This window comes from Polyodon spathula, chromosome 14 (assembly GCF_017654505.1).
Source record: "Polyodon spathula isolate WHYD16114869_AA chromosome 14, ASM1765450v1, whole genome shotgun sequence".
In the NCBI taxonomy this organism is placed as follows: Eukaryota; Metazoa; Chordata; class Actinopteri; order Acipenseriformes; family Polyodontidae; genus Polyodon; species Polyodon spathula.
In genome coordinates this window covers 37,690,747-37,715,701 of record NC_054547.1, presented here as the reverse complement: position 1 = coordinate 37,715,701, position 24,955 = coordinate 37,690,747, and the positions used below count along the sequence as shown (strand labels likewise).

General features: G+C 37.5%; 3 protein-coding genes across 4 annotated transcripts; all 3 read right to left on the bottom strand.

Annotated features, from left to right (window-relative positions):
* Window positions 1-2,243: 2,243 nt before the first annotated feature.
* LOC121327116 (carboxypeptidase N subunit 2-like) lies at window positions 2,244-5,215 on the bottom strand. The gene is made up of 2 exons (XM_041270921.1): window positions 5,061-5,215; window positions 2,244-4,285 (listed from the first exon to the last, which is right to left on the bottom strand). The coding sequence occupies exon 2, from the start codon at window positions 4,275-4,277 to the stop codon at window positions 2,661-2,663; it is 1,617 nt and encodes a 538-aa protein (XP_041126855.1). The 5' UTR covers window positions 4,278-4,285; window positions 5,061-5,215; the 3' UTR covers window positions 2,244-2,660.
* Window positions 5,216-7,441: 2,226 nt separating this feature from the next.
* LOC121327261 (leucine-rich repeat-containing protein 15-like) lies at window positions 7,442-13,201 on the bottom strand. 2 transcript variants are annotated; one of them, XM_041271184.1, is made up of 3 exons: window positions 12,166-13,200; window positions 11,291-11,355; window positions 7,442-9,348 (listed from the first exon to the last, which is right to left on the bottom strand). In XM_041271184.1, exon 3 carries the CDS (start codon window positions 9,341-9,343, stop codon window positions 7,574-7,576), a length of 1,770 nt encoding a protein of 589 aa, XP_041127118.1. In that variant the 5' UTR covers window positions 9,344-9,348; window positions 11,291-11,355; window positions 12,166-13,200; the 3' UTR covers window positions 7,442-7,573. The 2 variants fall into 2 exon arrangements, with proteins under 2 accessions (XP_041127118.1, XP_041127119.1); XM_041271185.1 differs by lacking the exon at window positions 11,291-11,355 and having other exon boundaries at window positions 12,166-13,201.
* Window positions 13,202-15,157: 1,956 nt separating this feature from the next.
* LOC121327260 (platelet glycoprotein V-like) lies at window positions 15,158-19,714 on the bottom strand. The gene is made up of 2 exons (XM_041271183.1): window positions 19,578-19,714; window positions 15,158-18,678 (listed from the first exon to the last, which is right to left on the bottom strand). The coding sequence occupies exon 2, from the start codon at window positions 18,652-18,654 to the stop codon at window positions 16,450-16,452; it is 2,205 nt and encodes a 734-aa protein (XP_041127117.1). The 5' UTR covers window positions 18,655-18,678; window positions 19,578-19,714; the 3' UTR covers window positions 15,158-16,449.
* Window positions 19,715-24,955: the final 5,241 nt, after the last annotated feature.

Here is a 24,955-nt window from a genome sequence, read left to right as displayed (position 1 = left end):
AAAATATATTTTAAAACAATGCACTTCTATTGGTGATGTGTTTTAGTGACACTGCCTGTTAATTGTGAGTTAAATAAAGTTAGATTCCCATAAAGAAAGACAGACAGCACTGAATACAATAGATGTTAAAAAAAAGGTCTAGGTGCTAGTGTTTACTTTTCTTCTCACTCACTTGTGTGTGTGTGTGTGTTTGAAGGGGGGGGTGGGGGGGTCTTGCAGGTCAGATACAAATGTCAAAGCTCTTCAAAGACTGAAAGAGCAGTTTTGTGGCTATTCTTCCTGGACTCCCTGTAATCCAGTTTGTTCAGAAGTGGACTCTACCTTGACTGGATTACCTTGACAACAGGGGCTTAAGGCCTAGTCAAGGACACAGCTTCCATGTCAAAGCAGCTCCATCCAGACAGTTTACAGCCTGCATCACAATAGAGGTCAGATCAATCATCTTCAATCAGAATAAACAAGACCTGTGAACCCACATTACAATATCTGAGAGAGATGGGATTGGTCCTGCTGTTTGCCACACCCGGATCTGTTTGAAAATCCCACCACAATAAACACAGGCTTATTGGCTATTGAAGGGCTAGGCTGTGTCACGCCGTCTGTGTGGCTTGTTCCCCTGTATGTGTGTGTGTGTGTGTGTGTGAGTGTGTGTGTGTGTGTGTGTATGTAAATGTGTGTGTGTGTGTGTGTGTGTGTGTGTGTGTGTGTGTGTGTGTGTGTGTGTGTGTGTGTGTGTGTGTGTGTGTGTGTGTGTGTGTGTGTGTGCGTGTGTGTGTGCGTGTGTGTGTGTGTGTGTGCGTGTGTGTGTGCGTGTGTGTGTGTGTGTGTAGCTGTTTGTTCAGGGGTAGCAGGCCTGCAAGTGTATATCACTTTTAACCCAGTTCTGCTCTATCAAAGCAGGAATACACATTCTGAACCCTTGATTAACACATACTGTTGCGTGCAATGTTGCAGATTAAATTGAGGCCTTTACCATGATTGATTAACTAAACATCCTCTTCAGTCTTGTTTTTTTTTATATGAAAACTCTTGGGTGACATGAACACATTTGCAGTCCCAAGGCCTGCAGAGGATCTGTCAGATACTGTAACTTGATTAAAAAAGAAAAAAGAAAAGCAACAATCAGTTGTGAGTAATGGCTCCAGTGTCCAGTAAGTGCAAGAAGTGCTCAGAGCATGCTTAAAGTAATTATCAGACAGGATAAGGCAACACTCGCTTTGACCGGACTGCTATTGAATTGTTATTATTCTGGCTTCCTGTGCTGTGTGGCTTATTGTTGTTCTATCTGACAAAGTTTATATTCTTCTTTTTTTGTCCCAATCAGGGTTTGCTGATTTAAAAAAAAAAAATAAAAATCATTGCTTTAAATCACTTGCTTTAAAAAATAAATAAATAAAATTGATTTAAATCTTTTTTTTTTCATTTACTACTTATTTGATATAGTTCCTCAAGGAAAAGACATGAAAAGTGTGTTTTAAAAACCCTTTATTAACACAAACATCTTAAACTCTTATTGTCTATAAACTTAGGGCTGTATTCTGATCACAGCGCAAATGCGAGTGCAAGTGTGAACAGCACTAGCCCCCAGTTCTGTGACGCGTAAATGACGCGTAAAAAAAATATTGCACTGAAATGGTTTTTGAAGACATGACTTGCGCCTGCCCCATCATTAGCATATTCACCGAAGCAATTATAATGACAGTGCAATGCCGTCCCAAATAGACAATTAGCCACTGTGTTATTTAGGGTGCAATCAGGAACTTCAACAACTGAAAACATTATAAAAGCAAAGCAGCCCTAAGTAACAACTGGGAGTGTTTGGACTGACGCAGAAAGAGGAAAGCAAAGAAAGAATGACTGGAATAAGTGAGGGGTGTTTTCTCTGCCGTGCTTCATCGCAAAATTCTTGTAGTTCACATTTAGAGGATGCCACAGTGATAAATAAATTGCTTTATTTCTGTATTCATTTAAGACTGAGTAATTTAGATTGGTATGTAACTATTCACAAACCAACATTTTCAACCCTGGTCCTGATTTATATGAATTTCTTCAGATTGAATTGGACTTTTTGGAAATATGAAAAAAAAAGCTGACTTTTGACCTCCTTTGCTAATAGGAAACTTACTATGGTCAAGTTTCTTGTGACAAGAGACCCATCCTAGTTTTGCAAAATTAAAAAAAAAATAAAGGGTTTAATATTATTGATTGCGTCACATTAGATAAAACAAAGACAAGTGTTTTAATTCTTATGTTACCGTAGTTTCGTTTTTATTTCTATTAGTAATACATAGTTATAAGCATTTGTTGTGAACAGGAAAAGATTACCAAGAAAAACTCTTAGCACCCAGTTTTATGGCATTTTGGCATAACATAGTGACAATTATAAGTCATACTGTTTAGATATTTCTGTAGTGCCAATAAGTATAACAAGGTCATGATAAAAAATTAATCTCAGTCTGAGTATGCAACCTGAATCAGAAACTAATAAACTTAAAATGCACACATTAATTATAACTTAATATACAATTATATAAGCATACACGCTCAGTAAATACAATAAGAATTGAATTAAACTTTGAACTGTAGTTTCTGCATAATAATTCCACTACTAAAAATATAGGGATACAAGCTGTTAAATAATTTTAAGTTGACCTCAAGGTTTAGCTAATAGTAATGGTCAATGTAGCCTTGGCATACTGAGAGTACTGAGACCAGTCACAGAAGAGGCTGTGATTGAATCTATTCTTATTGTCATCATCAAATATCTGTGCTTCAACCTTAATCACAGGACATTTAGAGATCACACAGTTTATAACGCTAGTCCCATTTTCTTCAGTAAGGGTGCACTGGCTTGGAATAGCTTCAAGTGAGTGGGTTAAAATGGCAGGAGTGTCCTCTGACTGTGCCTGGGGGTTGCATGGAGGATGTGCCTCAGATACACAGTTGAGTTGCTTCTTCCTTAAAGAGATCAAACTCTGTCCCCCCAGGTGCTCTGGGCTCTCACACAAAACCATCTTGGAATGCATTAAGTTGTCTATGTTGTACTTAACCCAGTCGTGAAGATACAGCAAGTGGCAATCACATATCCAAGGATTATCATGCATAGTTGCATACGACATAATTCCTATTGGATCAAAAAGACCCTCCGGGATTGTATGTAGCTGATTTTTGTTAAGACTGAGCAATTGTAAAGTGGATAGATCTTGAAATAAGCCCACATCCAGGGAAGTCAAGTTGTTTTTTTGCAGGTAGAGTTCTTCTAGTTTGAACAACCCATGGAATGTTGTGTTTGGCAGATGGGTAATCAGGTTTTCAGACAGGTCAAGTACATGTAACTTATGGAGGTTTCTGAATGCTTCACCAGGGAGAGTTTTGAGTTGATTTTTAGCCAGGTACAGTTTGGTAAGCTTTGGCATGGTCTTGAACGGCTGGATTTCTCTTAGATGGTTGGATGCAAGGTCTAAAAGCTCCATGTTGTGCAAAAAACGAAATATGTCAGAAGGAAGGAAGCATATTAAGTTGCCTTGGAGATGTAGGTTTTCCAGAGCATTGAGCTTTGTAAAAATGTTTTCTGGAAGCACAGCAATTCTATTACCATGTAATGAAAGTTCTTCCAGACTTAAAAGGTCATCAAAAACATGTGCATCAAGATTGACTATTATATTCTCATTTAACTTCAGGGCTTGCAGGTCAGATAGGGCTTTGAACAGTTCTCTTTGAATTACATTGATCCTATTTTGAGAAAGGTCTAGTATCTGGAGCTTATAGAGTCGATGGAAGACATTATTTGGAAGGTCAGTTATGAGGTTTCCCTTCAGATGAAGAACCTCTAGGTTTAGCAGTGGATCAAGTAGACCATTATTCACTGTCTGGAACTTATTGAAGTTGAGATTCAAATTTTTAAGGCTTGTCAGTGGGCTGAAAACCTCAACTCTTAGCTTTTCCAGCTGGTTGCCATTGATCTCTAGTTCCTGGAGTTCTCGCAAATCGTCAAAGGCTCCCTGTTTCACATTTGCTATAAGGTTGTTTACTAGGATGATTTTGGAAAGTCCTGGGCTATCTTTGAAAGCTCCGGCTTTGATAAGATTCAGGCTGGTTGTCACCATCACCAGCTCTTTCACACTGGCGGATATATTTTGTGGAACAGCAGTGATCTCCTCATCAGCACAAAAAACCTTGTAGGGTGTGAAGCAGTGACATCCATCAGGGCAGCTGTGGCCAATGCTGTGACAAAGCTGTACCATTACCAAAAGGGCGAGGACATGTTCTGCAGCCATTGTACTTCCTGAACAGAAAGGTGCATACACAGTTATGTTTCCATTTCTGTGTCTCCAATGCTGTCACTTAACTTTGTCTGAGATGTGTTTGCAAAACCTCCATTATTAAAGTAAATGATCTGTAACCTTCAGATTAGGCAATCTAGTCTTGTCTTGTATACCAGCTAGCGCTCTCGTTTCTGTTTTTTTTTTTTTTTCACATGACAAAAGCATACCTGCTCTCCTAATAAGTGTTTCTATTTTATGGGATATGACGTGTAAACATAACAAGCCTAATTTTGCACATATTGTGTAGCAGTAGCTCCTCAGCCTATATATTGAGATTCAAGTAATTGAACACTACTGGTTACACATTGGCAATCATGCTGCAGAATGCAAACTGTTCACAGTTCCATAAAATTGTGCATGTATCAATGTATGTAATGCAGATCTGCATTTTGATTTATTCTACATTTATTTAAATATCTTTTTTTAAAAAATAGAACAAGCTATATATATATATATATATATATATATATATATATATATATATATATATATATATATATATATATATATATATATATATAATATATAATGTAGACCAGCTGTCCTTAAGTCTATTTTTTAAAAAAAGTATATTTAAATAAATGTAGAATAAATCTAAATGCAGATCTGTATAAACTAGCCATGTAACACTGTACAGTATATGCAAGTTCACTTTAACTTTACCTCATGTTGTGTCAGTACGATACAGAACATTAATCCACCTGTTTTGTAAAAAATAGGAATATGAACACTTACCTTGGTGACTGTCAAACGGCTAGTTTGCTAATAGTGGTTATCGATGTGAGAAAGCCAGGGCATCTGAACTGGGTTAGAGTGGGTGTGGAACAGGATACAAGATTCTTCCAGTAAACACTTAGAGATTTCCTAGACCAAATCAAACTACGATTAAAACGCTTTCCTGTTGACAAGTAAAAATGCTGTACTTTGGAAGTAGTCCCCATCCCCCCTCCCCCATTGATGTCCTAAGCATGTTATCACATTACATTGATGTCCTAAGCATGTTATCACATTACATTGATGTCCTAAGCATGTTATCACATTACATTGATGTCCTAAGCATGTTATCACATTACATTGATGTCCTAAGCATGTTATCACATTACATTGATGTCCTAAGCATGTTATCACATTACATTGATGTCCTAAGCATGTTATCACATTACATTGATGTCCTAAGCATGTTATTACATTACATTGCATGACACTTTGTGGGCAATGAGACAAGGCTGGCATTTGCATTTTTATTTGTGTGTTCTGTATTCCAAAGATAAACAGCTTTTGAAGATAAAAACGTAACAATTTTAAATTATTTTGGAAGTATATTATGGAATTAGATTTTCTGCAAATAAAAATCTTTTGTTAGAAAATGATGTTATCCATTAGCCTTCTGATATAGGGTTTTTAAAAGCCTCTGTTGAACACTGCAGTTTGTTGAGCTGGTTGTCGGTACACTCTGTTCCACTAGAGGGAGCTCCAGTGCCATTTGTTTTTCAGTGCTATTGTTTTGGTGTGTGACAAAGTACTTCAGAGTTACTGTTTTAGTATATGCTTGCCACTTCATTAATGGGAGTAAAATATTATCGAGCTCTTCAGCCTTACCTCACATTTCCATGAACTTTGTAGAAAAACACTGTGCTCTGGACAGAGCCTGTCAAAATCAAAATGAGTGAAGGGCTGTGGTTTAAGATAAGGGATAGCTGCTACAATATGGTTACTGTAGCATTGCAATATACTTCATGTGAGTGAGTTCACTCAGAGGGGTTATAATATGGTTCATTGAATATATTTGATTTATAACTCTGAATGATTCTTTAATTATCCTTTAGTAAATTACCTTTAAGTATGGTATCTACTCCTGAGCCTATTGGATGGTTTACATTTTAAGACTTGGCCTCTGCTTCCTTTTTCTTATTGAGAGTAATGCACTGCACACGTAGGCTGGTGTTCTGGATTCCAGACTGCGTATTTTTTAACTATTTCAGATAAGTTTTTTTTTTTATTATTATCAAATTGTATGTTTCTCTTCTAGAACATGTGAATCCATAAACTTTGGAAGTTACATCCCTTTACTGATTTCACAAGCTTGACGCACCCCCATACCCCCATAGTGTCAGGTTGCACTGTAGAAATACCTCACCAGAAAAATATGTGACTCATATACAGTGCCCTTGTTTGAAAGGTTAGAATAAGGGTATCACAGTAAATGGTTTCCAACCTGTCGAGGGTATGGAGGGACACAGGGGAAAGGGAGTTGGTATGCTTTTAGTTTTCATGTTTTCCGAAGATGTGCAAACCAAGATAAAATGGAAAGAGAGAAAAACCTCAAATCATACTGTTCCTGTACCCTTTTATTATACTGCTTGCATGTTGAATAGAAACACTCCTGGGAGCTGGAAACAGTGAAACATTAAAACAATATTTTGAAATACACTGAATGTAGACCATGTTGCCTAAATTTACAGTGCCAGGTTGCTTTCAGTTGCATCAAAGTGCTAATAAAAGTTAGTCAAGCATTTGGAATGTATTATTAATTAGGTCATATATTTACTTTATACTTTCTGTTGTTACCACTTGTAATGAACATATCTATATCTATACAGAAAGGCGCGCACACAGAAATAGCATCCTTTATTTTAATATTCTGAACAGTAATATACAAAAATAGCATCAAGTATTTTCTGATTACATTGGCCTTCTGCATGCAACATGTACTTAAATTTTCTTTTTAGTAAAAAAGTAAACAAAAATAAAATAAAGCTAGCAAAATATAAACAACCATGGTATTGTAAAACACGAAACAAAAAACATGATAGAAAATATATTGATTTTCTTTTGCCTGTTGGTAGATAAAGCATTCATTGTGTTAGATGCCAACCATTTTTCACTTATATCCTTAGTAATTACACCCTCGATATTATTAAGTACACATCTTTGGAAATCTGTATAGCACAAAGGTTTCAATTTCTTTTCCCTATAATATATATTATAAACGAGATTGCTGATAATCACATATATATTATAATATTAGTATATATATATATATATATATATATATATATATATATATATATATATATATATATATATATATATATATATAATATATATTACTAACTATGAAGGGTTTCCAAAGCTTACCTGTAGTGGACCAGTGGGTGAAACAGTTTTATCTTGTATAATGTCTCTCTGAAATCAACTGTACCTTCATCATCTCAAGTATATGTATATAAATTTATTAATTTCTTTTTTTAAATGACTGCATTCCTTTTGGTCACCTGGGTTATTTCAGCACCAGAGCGTCTTCTGTTACACCGGCATATTACGGAGATGATCACAGCAGAGATGAGAACGGTACAGACCAGCACGGTGATTGTGATCAGGACCTCTTTCTTGAGGCCCTTATTCTGCCCATGGTCATCCTCTGTGTCTTCACCTTTGTTTGAGGTGGTGGGTGTGGTTTTCAGTGAGGGAGAGGGGTAGGTTTTCAAGGTGGGAGAGGATCTGGTTGTCTGTGGGTGGAAAGAGGTGGATGTCACACTGCGACTTGTGTCTCTAGTGGTATCTTGCACTGTAGTCCTTTCTGTGTTAGTAGCATGTTCTTCCTGGCTTGTCTTCAACTGGTCATCTGTTAAGCTTGTAATAAGAATACCCCTCAGGGAATGAGGGCTATAGCATGTAACTTGGCTGATATTGAGCACCTTGGACTGGTGCAATATCATCCAGTTTCTGAGAGGAACAATATTCTCATCGCACTTCCAGGGGTTATTGCAGAGATTCACTTTGGCCAGTGGCTCAAAGGAGTTCAACAGCTCCTGTGGAAGGCTCTCAAGGGAATTATTTTGAAGCTGGACCTCCGTTAATTTAGAAAGGTTTCTGAACAGGTTTCGTGGCAGTGACCGCAGGTGATTGTTTTGGAGAGAGATGTTCTGGAGCTTGTCCATGCCTCGGAATGTGCCTTTATCCAAGCTGGTCAGCTTGTTAGTGTGCAGAGATACTTCAGCAAGTTTGTTCAAGCCGCTGAATGCGTCTTTGGAGATGCTGCTGATGTGGTTTCTGCTCAAGATCAGTAATTCCAAATTGGTTAAGTTGCTAAACACGTTGTCTGAAATATGAACTAATTTGTTGTCATATAGCCAAAGATCCCTGAGGTGGGGCATGGGACCAAATACGCCACTGGGGAGATCTGTCAATCGATTTTCGAAAAGGGTAAATTTGGTGAGATTAGGCAAATTAAGGAAGATTCCTTCAGGCAGTTCGGATATTTGATTGTTAGATAGGTATAGTTTCTTCAAGTTCAGCAGCTTGGAAAACAGACCATGGTGCAGGTGTTCTATATGGTTATCTTGTAAATAAAGTTCTACCAGGTTTAAGTTATCAAAGCTTCCGGCTGGAATTTGCCTCAGTTGGGTATCTGGAAGTTTTAGGGTTTGAAGCTTGGTCAGTGTTTTGAAAATGTTGGCTGGAAGGTGGGTAATGTTGTTCTTGCCAAGGTGGAGCATCTGGAGACTGACCAGGTGGTGGAAAGCTCCTTCTGGTATGGCACTAAGCTCATTTTCTTGGAGTTGGAGGTCTTTCAGTTTAGAGAGTGTGGCAAACAGGCCAGAGTCGATTTTCTGCAGTTTATTGTTGTAAAGCATAAGTCTCTCGAGATTCACAAGCTTATTTAACAGCCCAGAAGGTATCTCTCGCAGTTGATTTGAATTTAAAATAAGATACTGAAGGTTAGTTAGACTGTCGAATGCACCGGGTGAGATGTGAGAGAATTCATTTCCGTTTACATTAAGTGCAGTAAGAGCTGGAGGAGGATCCTGGAACGTGCTCACTTCCAGAGATGGGATTCGGGTGCCGATTAGATCAAGTCGAAGTGTATCTACAGGCAATGGGGACGGGACCTGCGTCACTGCCTTTCCTTCACATATGACACGCTGATTTGAACACTTACACCCATCTGGGCAGCCAAGAACAGAAAATGCAGCTTGAAGACCGATGAATAAATATATGTAGCATGCCATCTCCATGGAGCCTAAAAATACACAATAAGAGGATTTAGTGTTAGGCTGAAACATGAAACCTTGTCATGCATCACTGGTACTGGCTAAGACAGAAATGGCAAGTGATTGTACTAGTTTGCAAGAAAAAAGCCTTACCCCCATATTTGGAAACATCTCTTGAGCACCACACTTAATCTTTCTAAATGAAGAGTTTGACTGGAAAATAATTTTTGTAACCACATGCACGCTTTCACCACTTGCTTTTTCTGTTTTGTTTATTCAAAAAAGACTAACTGAGATGGTGAGCATGAAGCTAAACAAGGAGGCTGACGAGGCCCTCTGATTAACCACTCCTTTGTACTCCCTGGTTCTTTCTTTCTTTCCCCTACATCTGTAATTGTGTAGAGCAGGAGAGCCATTTCTGCAGCTGCACGGCAGACTGAACTCGCTCGGAAGTAAACCTGCATGAGAGGAGAGTGATTAACGCTGGCTGCATCTGTGTGCCAGTCCAGCAAGTTCTGTTAATGATGCAGGGGGACCTCATTAAAGATGTCTCGCCGAGATAATAAGTCACTGGGCTCTGTTCGCAGAGAAGTGTGTAAATAATTAAAAAGACATGGGAAAGTTGCAGCTGTTTTGAGATAACTCGGAAAAAAATTCAGACAGCTTCATATATATACATATGTGTGACAGATGTGTATGCTGTAATGCACAGGGAATGTTTACCAATTAGTTCAATCGTTGGCCCATTACTGAAAGGAAAATTACCAGACTCAAACTGGGTTTGCTAGACAGGAAATCAATCCAGTACAGTACATGTCTCCCTGCTTGACTTCTCTTCACTCTATGTGCAGCACTATTTTGTACAGTGGTTAAGAGAAAGGATATACACATTTTAAATTAAAAACATATCATACCAGCAAATAGCGAGAATACAGACACACTAAAACCACAGCAAGCAATCAGACAGTTAGGATTTATCCTACAGGCTTAGCCCTAACTACTTTACTGGACTTAGTTTATTCTAGTTCTACCCTTGATTGTGTCCCATGCCCTGCACACAAATACTTCACTTGAAATTCATATACCTGACCGAACTTGACAGTAATTCTAGTTCTGGCACACAAATCCATTCCTATGAATGCCATGCTGTGTAAATGTTTTCTATTCTGCTATTGACAGCTTTTGTTTCCAGTTTGTATATTTAGTTTCGGTTTGGAAATCCCTCCCCTTCATATGTTTGAATTACACACATAAAGCATGCACTTTTTCAGGCTGATTTAAACAGTGTTCACAATAAAATTAACAAAATTAACAATAAAATCGATAAACTAACAGAACAGCTTATGCATGAAGACATATTCAATATATTTAAGATTTTGACAGATATAGACTTAGTTCAATTGTTTACAGTCAGCAGTTTAAGTGTGATTTAACTGCACAAGATTCCAGGTGAGCTGATAATATCTCTTCAGCTAAAGAACCGGGCTCAGTAATGAGCGCCGTTACCATAATATAAAACAGTGTGAGCTTTGTATTAAAGCAGGGTCAGCTTTAGCAGGGAAAACAACGTTTATTTAAAAAATGTGACAGCAGAACACAGAGGAATACTTGAGACTGTAATTAGGAAGTGAGCTATGTACTGCAGCTTACTATATTTAGCTCTCCGATTGTGCTAATGAAAATACATGACAGTGTGCTTGCTGTGGTGTATTTAATATCGCAAATATAGCAGAACAAACTCACTACAATTTAAACTTGTTTTTACTGAAGAATAAACGGCTTTGAAATCGTGTTACATGCTAACACTGAATGACAGCTGTAGCATGCTGTCTCCATATTACTGTACAACTCTACACAATTCCATACACAACACTTAAAATATATTTTATATAATTATATATATAGAAACATCATGAATAGATTAACCATTCAGCACACTGAGGCAACAAACGCGCGAGTACAGACACAAACCTGATTGTAGAGAGGTAGGTCTCAGTTTTACAACAGCAGTTTAAGACTGCGCAGCCACTGGTACCCTGTTGGAAACACAGAAACTTGAAATGAAAAGGCTGAACAACACTGATTTAGAACATCACTGTACCTTGTATTCTAGGGTAAACTTGTTGATAATTGAAGGAATTGGAATCAGAATATTTTAAAGGCGTTTAACAAACTGCTTGTGTATTTGAATAATCTATTCCCGGAGTTTGCCTGTGATTACAGTTTACGAAATGTTTCTGGTACCAAATATTTAAAAAATACTGCTGGTAAAACGTGCTACTGGAAGAAAATCTTTTGCTTTTGCTGCAGTTTCAGATTGAAATGCATTGCCGTAGATCAGAGACTTCACATTCTCAATTTAAAAACGTGTTGTTCCACTATCTGAAGGCGCCTGGGTACGTGTATGATGTTGAGTACATTTTTAAATTTGTATTCTGCGTGTTTTATGTGATTGTAATTTGCTGCTGTTGGACGCCGTTGTAAACGACCTAATTATAGTTCATATGGCCTTTTTCCAACAAAACATTTAAATGAATTTTAAATGAAAATCTTAAAAAAAAAAGATAGTTTTGTCTTTAAACTGTTACTGTTGTAATAGTTGTAAAAATGTCTTTATATTCTCCTTAATTACTTAGAGATGTTTTATAAAGTTTTGCCTTTTAAACAGAGCAGAACTTTTTTTCAGTAAATCATTAAAAGTGACACTTTTTTTTTTATCAAAGCACGAATTCAAAAGCAAAAAAAAAAAAAAAAAAAAAAAAAAGGCTCTTTCATTTCTCTCATTTAGGGTAGCAGGACATTAGTGAAACATAGATTTATTTTCTATGAAAACCTTGAAAACGTACCTTTCTTTCCAGGGAAAGCGCTGGCTTCAGAAGTAGAGACCCTCACACAGGTTTAAGAAGACTGATCACTTCAGAGGCAGTGAGGTTCCAGTGCCACAGCGCTGAGAGGGGAGTGTATCTGTTAACTGCAGATAAAGACGAGGTCTTGTACTAGTTAAGAGACTCAGTCGTGTTTATTGTGAGCTTGGGGATGTTAACAGATGTTAAACCTGCCATGGTGCACACAGATAGCCGCTTTGGATAGTGATCAGGACTAGGGACTTATGGATGGGAGGCACCAGGTTGCTGCGCATCCTGTGGAATGTCCTTTTAGAGCCCTGATAAGATGAATGATTGTAGTGATGGAATCCACTCACGCCAATCCAGACCTTGGTAGACTGAGCTGAACTACAGTCTGGACTGAGTTACAGAGGGACTGAGGTGAAGAGTTTATTTCCCATTTTTCTCACTCAGACATCTTCCTTACATATTCTTAAATAGTCCCTACCAACTGGATAAGCACCGCCAAGGACAATACACCCAACTCTAGTCTTTCTGTAACTCATTTGTTGTTTCCATAGTTTTTGTCAGTGTTGTATACTCCGAACCCCACTATCAAAATGAAATGTGTGCTTGATAGGAACTAGTTCAATATCGTGATTCTGTGTGAAGTGTGTATAACATGTAGAGCCGGTGTAGTGTTATTTGCAGGTACATGGATAAATCTCGCTCATGCCTAAATAACTTAGAAGCACAGAATCTCCCACTCAAATCTGGTATGTTATGCTGTTTTCTTTTTCATCTTTTTTAATTGAATTTATCATATTTTTTCACCCTCTAGAAAATAGCATGCAAATATTTATCATATGCAATACATTGGGTCTTGTACATATTTTTACTTGTGTATCTTTGCGGTGGATTTCTCATTTTGTCTTATTCATCGTGACTTGTTTTTTTTTTCTTTTCAGAGAAATTGATTTACTGTTTCTAGTTTAAGTATGCAAATAAAATAATGTATAATTAATGGTAAATGTACCTCTGTTTGACAATAGGAAAACACATCCCATCGCAATTGATTGCACCTGTACCAAAATATAATGTGGCAGTTTACCACTTTCTAACATTACACGGGTCAAGTTTTGGTACGTGTACCACATTGTGATGATGTACTGCTTTATAACAATGCACCATCTCTTTTTTTTTTTGTTAAAATTGTAATTGTATTAAGACAAGGCATCTTAATTTGGTACTGGGAAAGACAAAACTCCAATAGTTGAGAAAAGTGTGTTTCTGTTGATAAGATATTCTTCTGAAAACCTCTTGCTAAAAGAGGTCTTTGTTAGTGTCACAGGGACCTATCTACATCAGGAGCACAGACCCTTTCACCCTACTGATAATATTGACACACTTCAGCAGTGCGGTGTCAGAAAACATGTCATTTAGGCTTAGAAAGAATACAGGATGGGTGAAAGAGTTGTACTACAGTATTTCAGCACTTGTTAAGCTTTCATCATACTTTTGATAACCAACCGTTGAGTTCTTGTGTAACGCTTGTGTTTTCCTACTGATGACAAACAAAATTAAATTGCTTGAAACCCTGTAACAAGAAGCTGGAGGTTTGCATAGTACCAGTAATAAAGCTATATATTTACCATGGGTTAAAGCAAGCAGTGAGCACAGAGTATACTATTATTATTCTCATTTCAAAAACGAAATAAAAATGTGTGCGTGCTTTGGTATTATTATTATTATTATTATTTATTATTATTTTATTATTATTATTATTATTATTAGGCTTCCAAGCTGGCCTGGCAAAGATTTTTTTTTTTGTCATTTTTCTGTTAAACTGCTCCTATTCTCACACAGTGTAACCAAACAACATGAAACTTGTGTAGAGTACAATTCAGATGCAAAAAAATTGCGCTCATGTGTCAACCAAGATGGCAGCTTGATGCATTTTTTTGAAAAAATGTTCAAAATCTTGGGAACTGGCGAATCATTGCATTCGTCATCAGCAACCAAACCCGCTTCAAGTTTGCGACGCAGAATTTGCTGCGATAAATTGATCAAAATAGCTGCCACCAAATTTGCCAAAACACGCCCAAACATCAAACTGCTCCTGTTTGCAAACCGTTTAACCAACTAACTCTTAACTTGGTAGGTGTCATCTTGGGGACACTGGAATTCAAATATTGCAAAATGATGTTCTTTCGTAAAACAAGATGATGGCCAGACCTATGTTTCTTTCTTAAATTTAAAACCGCTTCAGTTGAACACGGTTTAATTGATTAACTCCAAGGTTCACAGGCATCATCCTTGTGTCAATACAATTGACTTTTAAAAAATGGTGTCTGTGCGAAAACCAATATGGTGACCTGACGCATTTCTTTAAAAACCTTTCAAAATCTTTGGTCAAATGTAAAACTAGCTTATAACTCCTTACAAAGTGCAGATAGGTTAATGGTTGCTATGGAACACATGTAGGAAACCATATGTGCTCTGTCCAAAAATGACCTTGCCTGTGACCTTTGACCTATTCTTAAGTTGAAATGTAAAACTAGCTTATAGCTCCTTCCAGTGTGTAGATATGGTCGTGGTTACTGTGCTGTTTAAAGTTATAAAGCATCATGAGATAATGAACTAATACAATATTATGAATTGAAACTGCTCCAGAAAACTGATGTGTTGCTGAAACTTGCACTGCAATGCTACAGCTTGCCAAAATATCCAACTAGTATGAGCTTGGAAGCTGTAAAACTGCCTGGCAGTTTTATTATTATTATTATTATTATTATTATTATTATTATTATTATTATTTGTTTCTTAGCAGCTCCTTACCTAGGGCAACGTACAGTTGTTACAAAATATCACAGTACAAAGGCTCACATTACAGAATTTCACATTACAGATACAAGCAATACAAAGTACAGTAAAATCAGTTTAAAATAAGAACAAGCAAAATAAAGAATACAGTAAATAATTACATTTAAAAGTGAATTCGACTGAGAGCAGTTAAAAATATTTGCTTATAAGAGTAAAATCAGGCACGAGATACAGGAAATAGTTATAATACAGTCTGAAATAAAGAGTAACTTGGTATGGGTATGATATCGCAGTTCGCTTGTTTCATGTACAGTTCCTGTTCTTTTAGATTCTCTTGGTATATCCATTTCATCTGCAGTCATCATATCCTGGTGACTTTAAAACTCTAAAGCATCCATGTGGCCAACGGGGGGCTCTCGAAGGTGTTTCAAACTTTTAAAAGGATTGTACAGGACTCGGAACAGCATCAGGTTTGGATTGGAAGAGTCTGCTATATTTCATTCCAGTTTTAATGATAAAATGACATGTTTTATTTATGTGAACAACTGATGAACTTGGCTAATGGTAGCAAGAACCATGGTTTGTTTTTCTGGAGTAGTAATTCTTTGTCGCTGACTAGGGAATCGCCACGGTTTGTGACTGTGTTGAACAGAAAAATACAGCAGGTTTAATAACAGAGTGACTAAGGGATACGTCACTGTCTAAAGATGTGTGGAAACCAAGCCAGAGCACACAGTCCGCTTATTCACCTTGTTAAGAAGCACTGCTACTAATCCTATTCTAATTGGTTGCCACTGTGATACACAAATCCATAAAACCCATACAGAATTAGTGAAAGGTCACTTTAGCTTGTTACAATACAATGACACTTCTCATTTGACCAGAATCAGGCGGAACTGATTGTTGCTGATTGTTATTGCTGCAGAAATGTTCCTATCTATTTTTATACTGTAGTTAAGGGACTACTAGAAAACCTGAAGTTTGGAACGTGATGGATAATGCTGGTAACGATGGTACATTGTGTTTTTGTCTCGTGAAGAAACGCAGGATGTAGGCCGACGAAGCAATAGTGTTGAATGTTGTAGATGTTATTCTGAGCAGCCAGCTTTAAAAGAATGTTCCTAATACTATTTGAATGTTCTTTCCATCTAGGGCTTCCAAACATTACAGGATTTCTTTTGGCTGAATCAATCTAAAAACATTGTGTTTATAGAGCTTAGGAGTCCCCATAATCTAGAGAAGCTTTCTTTAAATTGTGCTTTTTAAGCACAAATAATAATATTTATAAAAGTTCTAAAATGATTAACCCTGAGATAATGTTTTTAAACAATTGTGCTTTACAAATAAAAACTGCTTAGATATAAACAGAATAGTTTCCAGTATACAGGAAGAGCTGCCTGATGTGATATTCAGCGTTGAGCTAATCTTTGTGTGTTGTCATGGTACCATGCCAGTTTTAATTACACATTAACTCAATGATGCTCATATTTGTTTTTCAACATCTGTGCTGTTTGGCTTACTTTCAGCTTCATGGGTGATTCTCACAAGAACAACAGGCCTAACAAGAAAATTTAGACTCTGCGTTAATCGGCACATTTTGTACAGCAAATAAATCACGCCTATTATAGGAACAGTCTGTAAGGCTGCTAAGGCAGCATGGAAACATGAGTATATTCTGCAGTAAGGAACTTTTACAGACAGGATCATAAGAATCAGCCTGGCCTGGTACCCAGCTGTGGGTACTTGGGTCACTGCGTCAGGCGTGGCGGCAATCGCAGTCGATGGATGCTGCGTCCCGGGGATGGCAGTCGTGGAAGTGAATGTTGCGCTCCACTCTAATAAGTTTTCATCGCTGGCTGAATGGTTCTGGGAAATGGTTGAAACAGGGGCAGTGGGATATGATGCGACTGCTGTTGAGTGAGGAGGGGTCCAGTCAGCACTCACTGCTTTTGAGTGAGGGGGCATCCAGTCAGCACTCACTGCAGTTGAGTGAGGAGGGGTCCAGTCAGAACTCACTGCAGTTGAGTGAGGGGGGGTCCAGTCAGAACTCACTGCAGTTGAGTGAGGGGGCATCCAGTCAGCACTCACTGCAGTTGAGTGAGGAGGGGTCCAGTCAGAACTCACTGCAGTTGAGTGAGGGGGGGTCCAGTCAGAACTCACTGCAGTTGAGTGAGGGGAGGTCCAGTCAGCACTCACTGCAGTTGAGTGAGGGGGGGTCCAGTCAGCACTCACTGCAGTTGAGTGAGGAGAGGTCCAGTCAGCACTTACTGGTGTGGTCTTGCCAAGTTCTTCAAATGGTACTTTAGATGGGGTGGACTGTGGTCTGTCGGTGGTAAAAAGTCCACATTGAAGCCTATCAGCAGTCACTGATGAAAGAAGTGTGTCCTTAACGAACAGCGGCTCAGAGCAATTTAGAAGGTTGGGATTGTGGATCCTATGAAAGTTGTTCCGTATCCATTCTGTAAAGTCCAGTATGTCACAGTTGCAAAACCAAGGGTTTTCTTCCATATTAATCATTGCAAGTTTTGGCAGGTCTTTGAAAACAACTCTTGGAAGGTTTTGTAATTTGTTCTTATTAAGTACAAGGCTCTGTAGGTTCACAAGGTCTGAAAAGATCCCTTCTTCTAAAGCTTGTAGATTATTGGAGTGCAGAGACAGCCTGGTAAGGGTTCTCAGACCACTAAAGGACCCCCTTGGTAATGCAGTAAGATGATTGTTTAAGGTAATGGAGAGACTCTGTAGTCCAGTCAGGTTGATGAACACACTGTCAGGAATGGTTTCAAGCTGGGTGTTGTACAATATTAGTTCTTTGAGTCTAGGCATGCTTCCAAACAGGTGCTCTGGAAGCTCCAGAAGTGGGTTTTTGAATATGTTTAACAGAGATATGTTGGGCATGTTGAAAAAAGTCTCAGAGGGCAGACGGCTTAGTTGGTTGGAGGAAATTGTTAGGTTTACTAAGTTAGATAAATGCCAGAAGACCATGGGTGCAATTTGTTGGATGTTGTTGGTGTGGAGCTTAAGTTCAAGGAGCTGGCTGAGGTTGTTGAAAATCCCTCCTTGAATTTCAGTCATCTGATTTCGGTAGAGCAGAAGTTCTTGAAGTTGGGTCAGTGGATTAAAGATGGTCACAGGAAGGGATTTCAGCAGGTTTTTCCCTATATTAAGGACTCTTAGTTTTCCAAGTTTCCAAAAGATTTTCTCAGGGAGGTCTGTGAGCCTGTTGGAGTTCAAATCAAGTTCAGTCAGGTTGACCAGGGAATCAAACATACCCAACTGTATGTCTTCCAATCTGTTATTATCAAGGAAGAGTTGACGGAGATCCACTTGATTGTCAAACAATCCATTTGGAAGCCGCTGGTACAGATTGTCTGATAGCTTCAGCGACAACAAGTGTTGCAAAACATGAAAAGATCCTGGAGCAATGGTTGTCAATGGGTTTCTGCTTATCTGGAGTCGTGATAAGTCAGGCAAACTGTTAAAACTATTGGCTTTCAATTCACTTAGCTGAGTTTTCTCTATCTTCAAAAAAGTTATAGGAGGAGAAAATGATGGCATTGTTGTAATCTCCTGGCCTGTGCAGAAGACACCGACATTTTCATAGCAGTGGCAGCTGAAGGGGCAAATGATACCACTGACTTGAAGAAAATGAGGTGCCAGAAATATGAAGTTCAGAAGTGGGATCCTCATATTGACGACCAAGTATGAGACAAACTTAAAAGAGAAAACAAAATCCACAATATTCTGTAAAACAGCATGCATTACTGAGCATATAATAGTAGTCAGCTGTGAACAATGGCGTTGAGGGATATGGCACAATAGTTTGAATATTAAATATTAATCTGCCTTCAATGATCTTAAAAAACACAAAACAACACCTGCTAAGTACTTTGTTGCTTACTGTATGATAATGCTTTTCAGCACTGTGAGCAAGTCTGGTGTTATTTGCACGTGGAAAAACACACTGCTTTATTATTTGAGCTTTAAATTCTTTACCACCATTTTTATTTTATAGAATAAACAAATTACAATAATTTATTGTACTGCTTGCTTAATAACACCGTGTAACAATTTTTTTTTGTTCCTGGGTAGTAAGTGTTATTTCCTAATTGCTTATGCCTCAAAAGTATAGAAAATGGCTATTATTCCCCACAGACTTTGCTTTTGTGACCAGGACAGTGATATTTCAAAATATCACTATTTCCAATGGGAAAACGGGCAAATGTGTGTCTTTTCGTTCACATAAAGTCAGAAAAAAACAACATATGAATCCAAATTAACATGTATTTATACTAAAGTAATAAAAAAATGACTACAAAAGAATTAGAAGTGAGTAGTTTTTCGAGATTTACGATTGTACTGTATTTAGTAATTACAATATTTACAAAAAGACACACATTTTCCCATTGGAAATAGTGATATTTTGAAATATCACTGTCCTGGTCACAAAAGCAAAGTCTGTGGGGAATAAAAGCCATTTTCTATACTTTTGAGGCATAAGCAATTAGGAAATAACACTTACTACCCAGGAACAAAAATTGTGTTACATTGTGTAATCCATCTAAACTTTAGTTCAGGTGATGTCAAGTAGTTATCAGAGGTACATTTCTTACCTTTAAGAGAGAGTCTGGCACCCGTTAAAAAGCATTAGAACTGCTAGAAACTTTGAAACCATGAACCCTTTTTAAAGGGAGGCAGGAAGCGGCAGCGCTAGATAAGCAATGTTCTATTCTAGGGCTCAGTTACAGCATCTGACATTGGGACTTAGCCACATGCTCTAGGGGCCCACTTGGTTTTATTAAATGTAGGTTGGGTTTTTTTCAGGATAATTGCGGTTTAAGATATGCTACCATATATAGTGTGGCTTTAAAACCACTTATTAGTGCTGCAGAAAACAAATGCTTGGTATAGTTATAAAACCAGGTGATGGGAAAAAATATTCTAGGACTAGCACCACTTTATATTGCCAGTATAACTGTCCCTTCAAGACAGTTGGTGGTCATAGTAAGCTGTTAATAAACTATACTTTTTGGCATCAGATAGAGTGCCTTTGCACGCATACAAAATCATTATAACATCTTTATGTACTTGTGAATGTGTGAGTCCCTTTTTACTGGTAGTGGGCTTTTTTTTTTTTCTCACAGTGAGGGTTAAATACTGTTTTTTGTTTGTTTGTATTGTCTGTCAGAAATCGATAGTGCTATATATTTTTTGGACAGGTACTTGCATGAATGCAGAGGACCTTGCTGTTAGGTTCTGACTAGGAGGTTTGCTGCATTGGCTTTTGATACCCTTCTCCCTTGCTCTGCTGTAGCCAGGTTTAACTGATTGGGCTGCTGTTTCCCCTCTGGAGCACAGCCAGTATTTCTTCCATTGCCCTCGACTCGTTCTATTCTCAATGAGCGTGTGGAAGATCGCTTGTTGGAGTATCATTATTCATAACCCTTCAAACTGGACTAGTCGATAGCCAGTCAGCCTGTTCACCCAGCTCATTACTCATTGGATATGATTGATTCCTAGGAAATGATAAATAAATGCTGAAACGATTGGATGATTGCACATGGTCTTCTGGAATTCAGAGACTCATTGCAGGAAAGGCACCGGATGTGAATGTTATGGCTGGATGAGTTAGATAACCCAGCCTAGCATTTGGGCTTGGAAAATGACTCAGCACAGAGCAGAAAGACATGCTGAGCAGGAATATTAACCCAGCGCTGTAATACATTGTACTGAATGAAATCGAGACCAAGCAAACATAACCATTTCTAAACCAAACTACCTGTCCCTCAAAATGCTATGCTTATGTTCTACAGACAGCTTCTTGCATGACAACCGCACACTAAACAATATTGAAATAATGAACAATATTATCTTACAGGTACTTTCTCGGATGTATTTTCCTCATATAACTGTGTAATGTAAAGAAATTAAAAATGTGTCGAAATTTAGTAAATGTAGTAATTAACGTTATAGCAATTGTAAAATAATGTTTGCCATTTTCTTTCCATTCTGAAATGTGCATATCTAATTCTCAGGATTTATATGTGCCATTGTATATCATGTAGCATAGAATATACTATATTTGCTTGAATTCAGAAAACATTATTTTTTCCAGTGAATTAATAACATTAAGGTCAACTGTTTTCAAATAATGCATTTTATTTACAAAAGAAATAAAACACTGGTAAGAACACCAAGCTTTTAAAAATCAGAAATGCAATCATGGAAAATGAGGAAAAAACAAATCTAAATAAATAATATAAATTACAAGTGGAACAAGAATCAGGAGTTCTGTACATTTTTTTAAAAATCATTTTTAAATAACCTGACACATTTACATATTTCTGTGGGAGAAAAAAAGAAAAAAAAAAGTTGAAAGCTTTAACATGCAGAGAAATTACAGTTTTAAGCAACTTGTCAGCTGTATTAATGTTTACTGAAACAAGGGAGTTTAAACAATGTACTAACATAACAATAAAGTCTCCCTGAGGGATTATCGTTCATTTAAAGGCCAAATACCGTGCATGTCTGGTACCTGGCATATTGTCTCATCAGTATATAAAATATATATATATATATATATATATATATATATATATATATATATATATATATATATATATATATATATATATATATATTTTTATTTTGAAAAAATTTTTTTCTTTTAAAAAAATGTTTGTCATTGCACGTGGACCTTAATGACTTTTTCATGGAAAAAAAGTACCTTTTTATTTTTGACGGGAAAATAATTTTACTATTGGTTTATTCAATCATAAGCTTACAAGTCATTTGTATCTATTTTAAACATAGAAAAAAGAATTTTTTTATATATATATATATATAATATATATAATTATATATATATCCTATATATATATATATATGTACTTTCTGTGAGTAATTATGACCTTTCAGTTATGTGTATATTGAAAAGAAAAGCCATTAATTTGAAATAAAAACAGCAGAACTTAACAGTACATCCTTTTCAGTTAGGCTTCATTAGGTAAGACACAAACCCGACAATGAAAAAAACACACAAAAATATATGTCCTAGCAGCTTGCAATATGTTTGCAACAAATCATTAATGCACAGCAACTCAGGATATTGGTAAATCATGATCCCAATCTCATACACAGCTGACAATTCAGCTGCAAGAGAGACCATGGCTTTACAGCATCAGCTATTACAAATACCTGTGTGTTATGTATACATTATAAACAACCTGCAGCATTCCCATTGAAATGATTAGCATTACAATGCAGCATGAGTGAAGAGCAACAGTAAATGAATGGTTAACTCAGACAAATCACCCTGAAACACACATTACTTTGTGCCTTTAGGGGGGGAGGCTATGTCTTTGTTAGTTAAATAAAAGATGCAAAGCATTATAGTCTTTGTCCATTTTGTGCTTAAAAGTTGTTCATACTAGGTACAAAAATGGACAAAATAGGAATGCAAAGCTCTCATACAGGATGACCACCACTTACTTTAAATAGCAATGGATCAGTGTACTACAGTTACTGTATACTATAGCAATCACCTGAGATCTTCACTTACACTCTGTACACTACAGCTCTTGCTTTCTATACAGATTTTTTTTTTTAATCTCTCACTAGAAAATGTTGTTACATATTGCAGGTAATTTCAAGACCAGGTATCTGATGGGTATAGAGGCCGCTGCTTTTTAAGTAAGGAGTGATGTCATGCACCACTTTTAATACAGTATTTCTGAAATTAAATTAAACAGAGCTAAAGAATGTTGGCAAATAATTCCAACTCCGCTGTGTGCTGCTGCTCTGTAGTTCATTGCACATTAATCTGCATCTTCTTATCTTATCTTGCACTGTACACTTGTGTATTTACTATGACAAAAAAACTAGAGTTTTTACAAAACAAAATGTCATTTGTTTAGCAAGAGTGACTTTGCTAAACTGCCATACGGTACGGTTTTGCAATTATGAGTCGGTTACACTTCAGACATGTTCATAATGGTCTTCTGCTGTAGAAACCAAATTAAAAGTGTTTGAAACAATACATATTGGAGTTACCAAGCTTCCAAAGTTCTTCCATAGGAAGAAATCCCTCTACCATACACACACCTTCTCATCACCATAGTCTTAGGACTTGCATGACAATTGAACTTCTTGATTTCAAACAAAATTTCAAAACAAAAATGAACCATATTTCCAAAGTCCACATATCTGTTAAAGCTTTTGTTTTACATTGAGTTTATCATGATTTGAACCGATGTTTTCTCACCTTATAAAAAGCAATACTTTTAAATGAAGTCTTTCAAATTATAAATAACATCCCTGGTCAACCCCAAGCCTTTTATTGAGAAGTAATGGATTCATATGTGAAAGAATATACATAAAAATGCAATTATGGACCTCTGAGGGAAGGGCACACCTGAAAATCTTTCTATTAATTTTGAACTACAGCTATGAATTAAAGTTTTGCATCAGCCTACATGATCAACACATTTTGCTTCATAAAGGTCAAATTAAATCTGAGAACCCCCCCCCCCCAGAGCGAGGACGAGGTCGCTGAAGCAGACCTGAGCTCGGGGAAGTGTGACTCACTTGCCCCCCAAAGAATGGACCCCCAGCTCTCCGCAGAAACCCCATCGTGGGACAAACAACAGGAGACCCGCCAGTGCATAACGTAAAAGAAAGGCATAACAGAAAAAAACGAAAACGGACCAACAAAACGAACAGGAGAGAGTTTAAGAAAGGGCTAGTGTGAGATGATGTGTATACCTGCCTCTCAGTGGAGAGGAAAAAAACCCTTTGCTCTTCGGGGAAAACCTCTGGTGGGCCCGGAGGACAGGTAGCCTGCACTCCGGGCATGCTAACAATTTTTTGATGGGCTTCGGCAATGTCAGTAGATGATGAACAAATACATGAATCGACTGCCAAGGAAGCCCAGCGCCTCATATTTTTGATTGTGTGGATATTGATGTTGATCTTTGCTGCAGAAGTGGCTGCTCCAATTCCAAATGAATGAGGGGTATAGAATTGAGGAGGCAGGCCTGCTCAGGAAACAAGGGTAGCAAGATGAGAGGAGAACCAGTGGTGAGATATAATTGTGTGGGAGGAGTCAATAAACAGTGGGTCTGATGGGAGAAATTGTTTCTTAGAGGCAATGTACTTTGACGTGGATGAGTAGGGGCGTACTGGAGATTTTTTGAGAGTTGAATGAAATGTCTTTTGCCTGCTGCAGTAGTGAGCAGATCTGAAGAGGGAGCAGAGATTTGTTGTAGTGAGGAGCGATTCACAGTAGAGGGCGGGATCTGGTGAACAGTGCAGAGATCTGAGGAAGTAAATGATGGAGTGTTGTCAGAAGACTGCAGTACTGAGGCACAGGCTCACAGTGCCTGATGAAGCTACCTGATCACCATGGTTTGTGAGGCACCGGTGGAAAAGTTGCAGTACAGCAGTGTCGTTAGAGTATGTTATTAGACAAAATCACAAGCTGCCACTGGTTGAAATAGAGTTTGTAATGGGCTGTATAGGTCTTTAAAACATTGAACATACCTGACGGAGGTCTGGGACAGGATCTTCTAATGGAACAGTACATTGTGCTGGCTCTGTGGGAGCGGGAGCTGAGTGGGGAGCAGGGGAGGGGCGCCTGATTGCAGGAAAGGGGTAAAGACAGATTCAGCAGACAAACCTTTGTGGTAGAGTTAAATAGAGCTAAGGCAAGGCAATCACTGACGACGGGTATGTCTGTCTTGTCAGCGGAGCTTTGAAAATTTAACGGAGATTTGGTCTTTCTAATGGAGACACAGACAAAGTTGAATAGAATTAGTATTAGCATTACCATTAGTAATGATAGACATTAAGCAGCCCCCCGAAACTCACTCAAATGCTAACATTTAATGAAAAAACTTAACAACAAATCTGACACAAATTGGAAAATGTAACATTTCAAAATCTAACATGAAATACTGAACTACTATTATGGCTTCTGATATTTAATTTTGTA

Coding starts and splice junctions, on each gene's coding strand:
- LOC121327260 (XM_041271183.1), bottom strand. CDS start 18,654: ATGAGGATCCCACTTCTGAACTTCATATTTCTGGCACCTCATTTTCTT.
- LOC121327116 (XM_041270921.1), bottom strand. CDS start 4,277: ATGGCTGCAGAACATGTCCTCGCCCTTTTGGTAATGGTACAGCTTTGT.
- LOC121327261 (XM_041271185.1), bottom strand. CDS start 9,343: ATGGAGATGGCATGCTACATATATTTATTCATCGGTCTTCAAGCTGCA.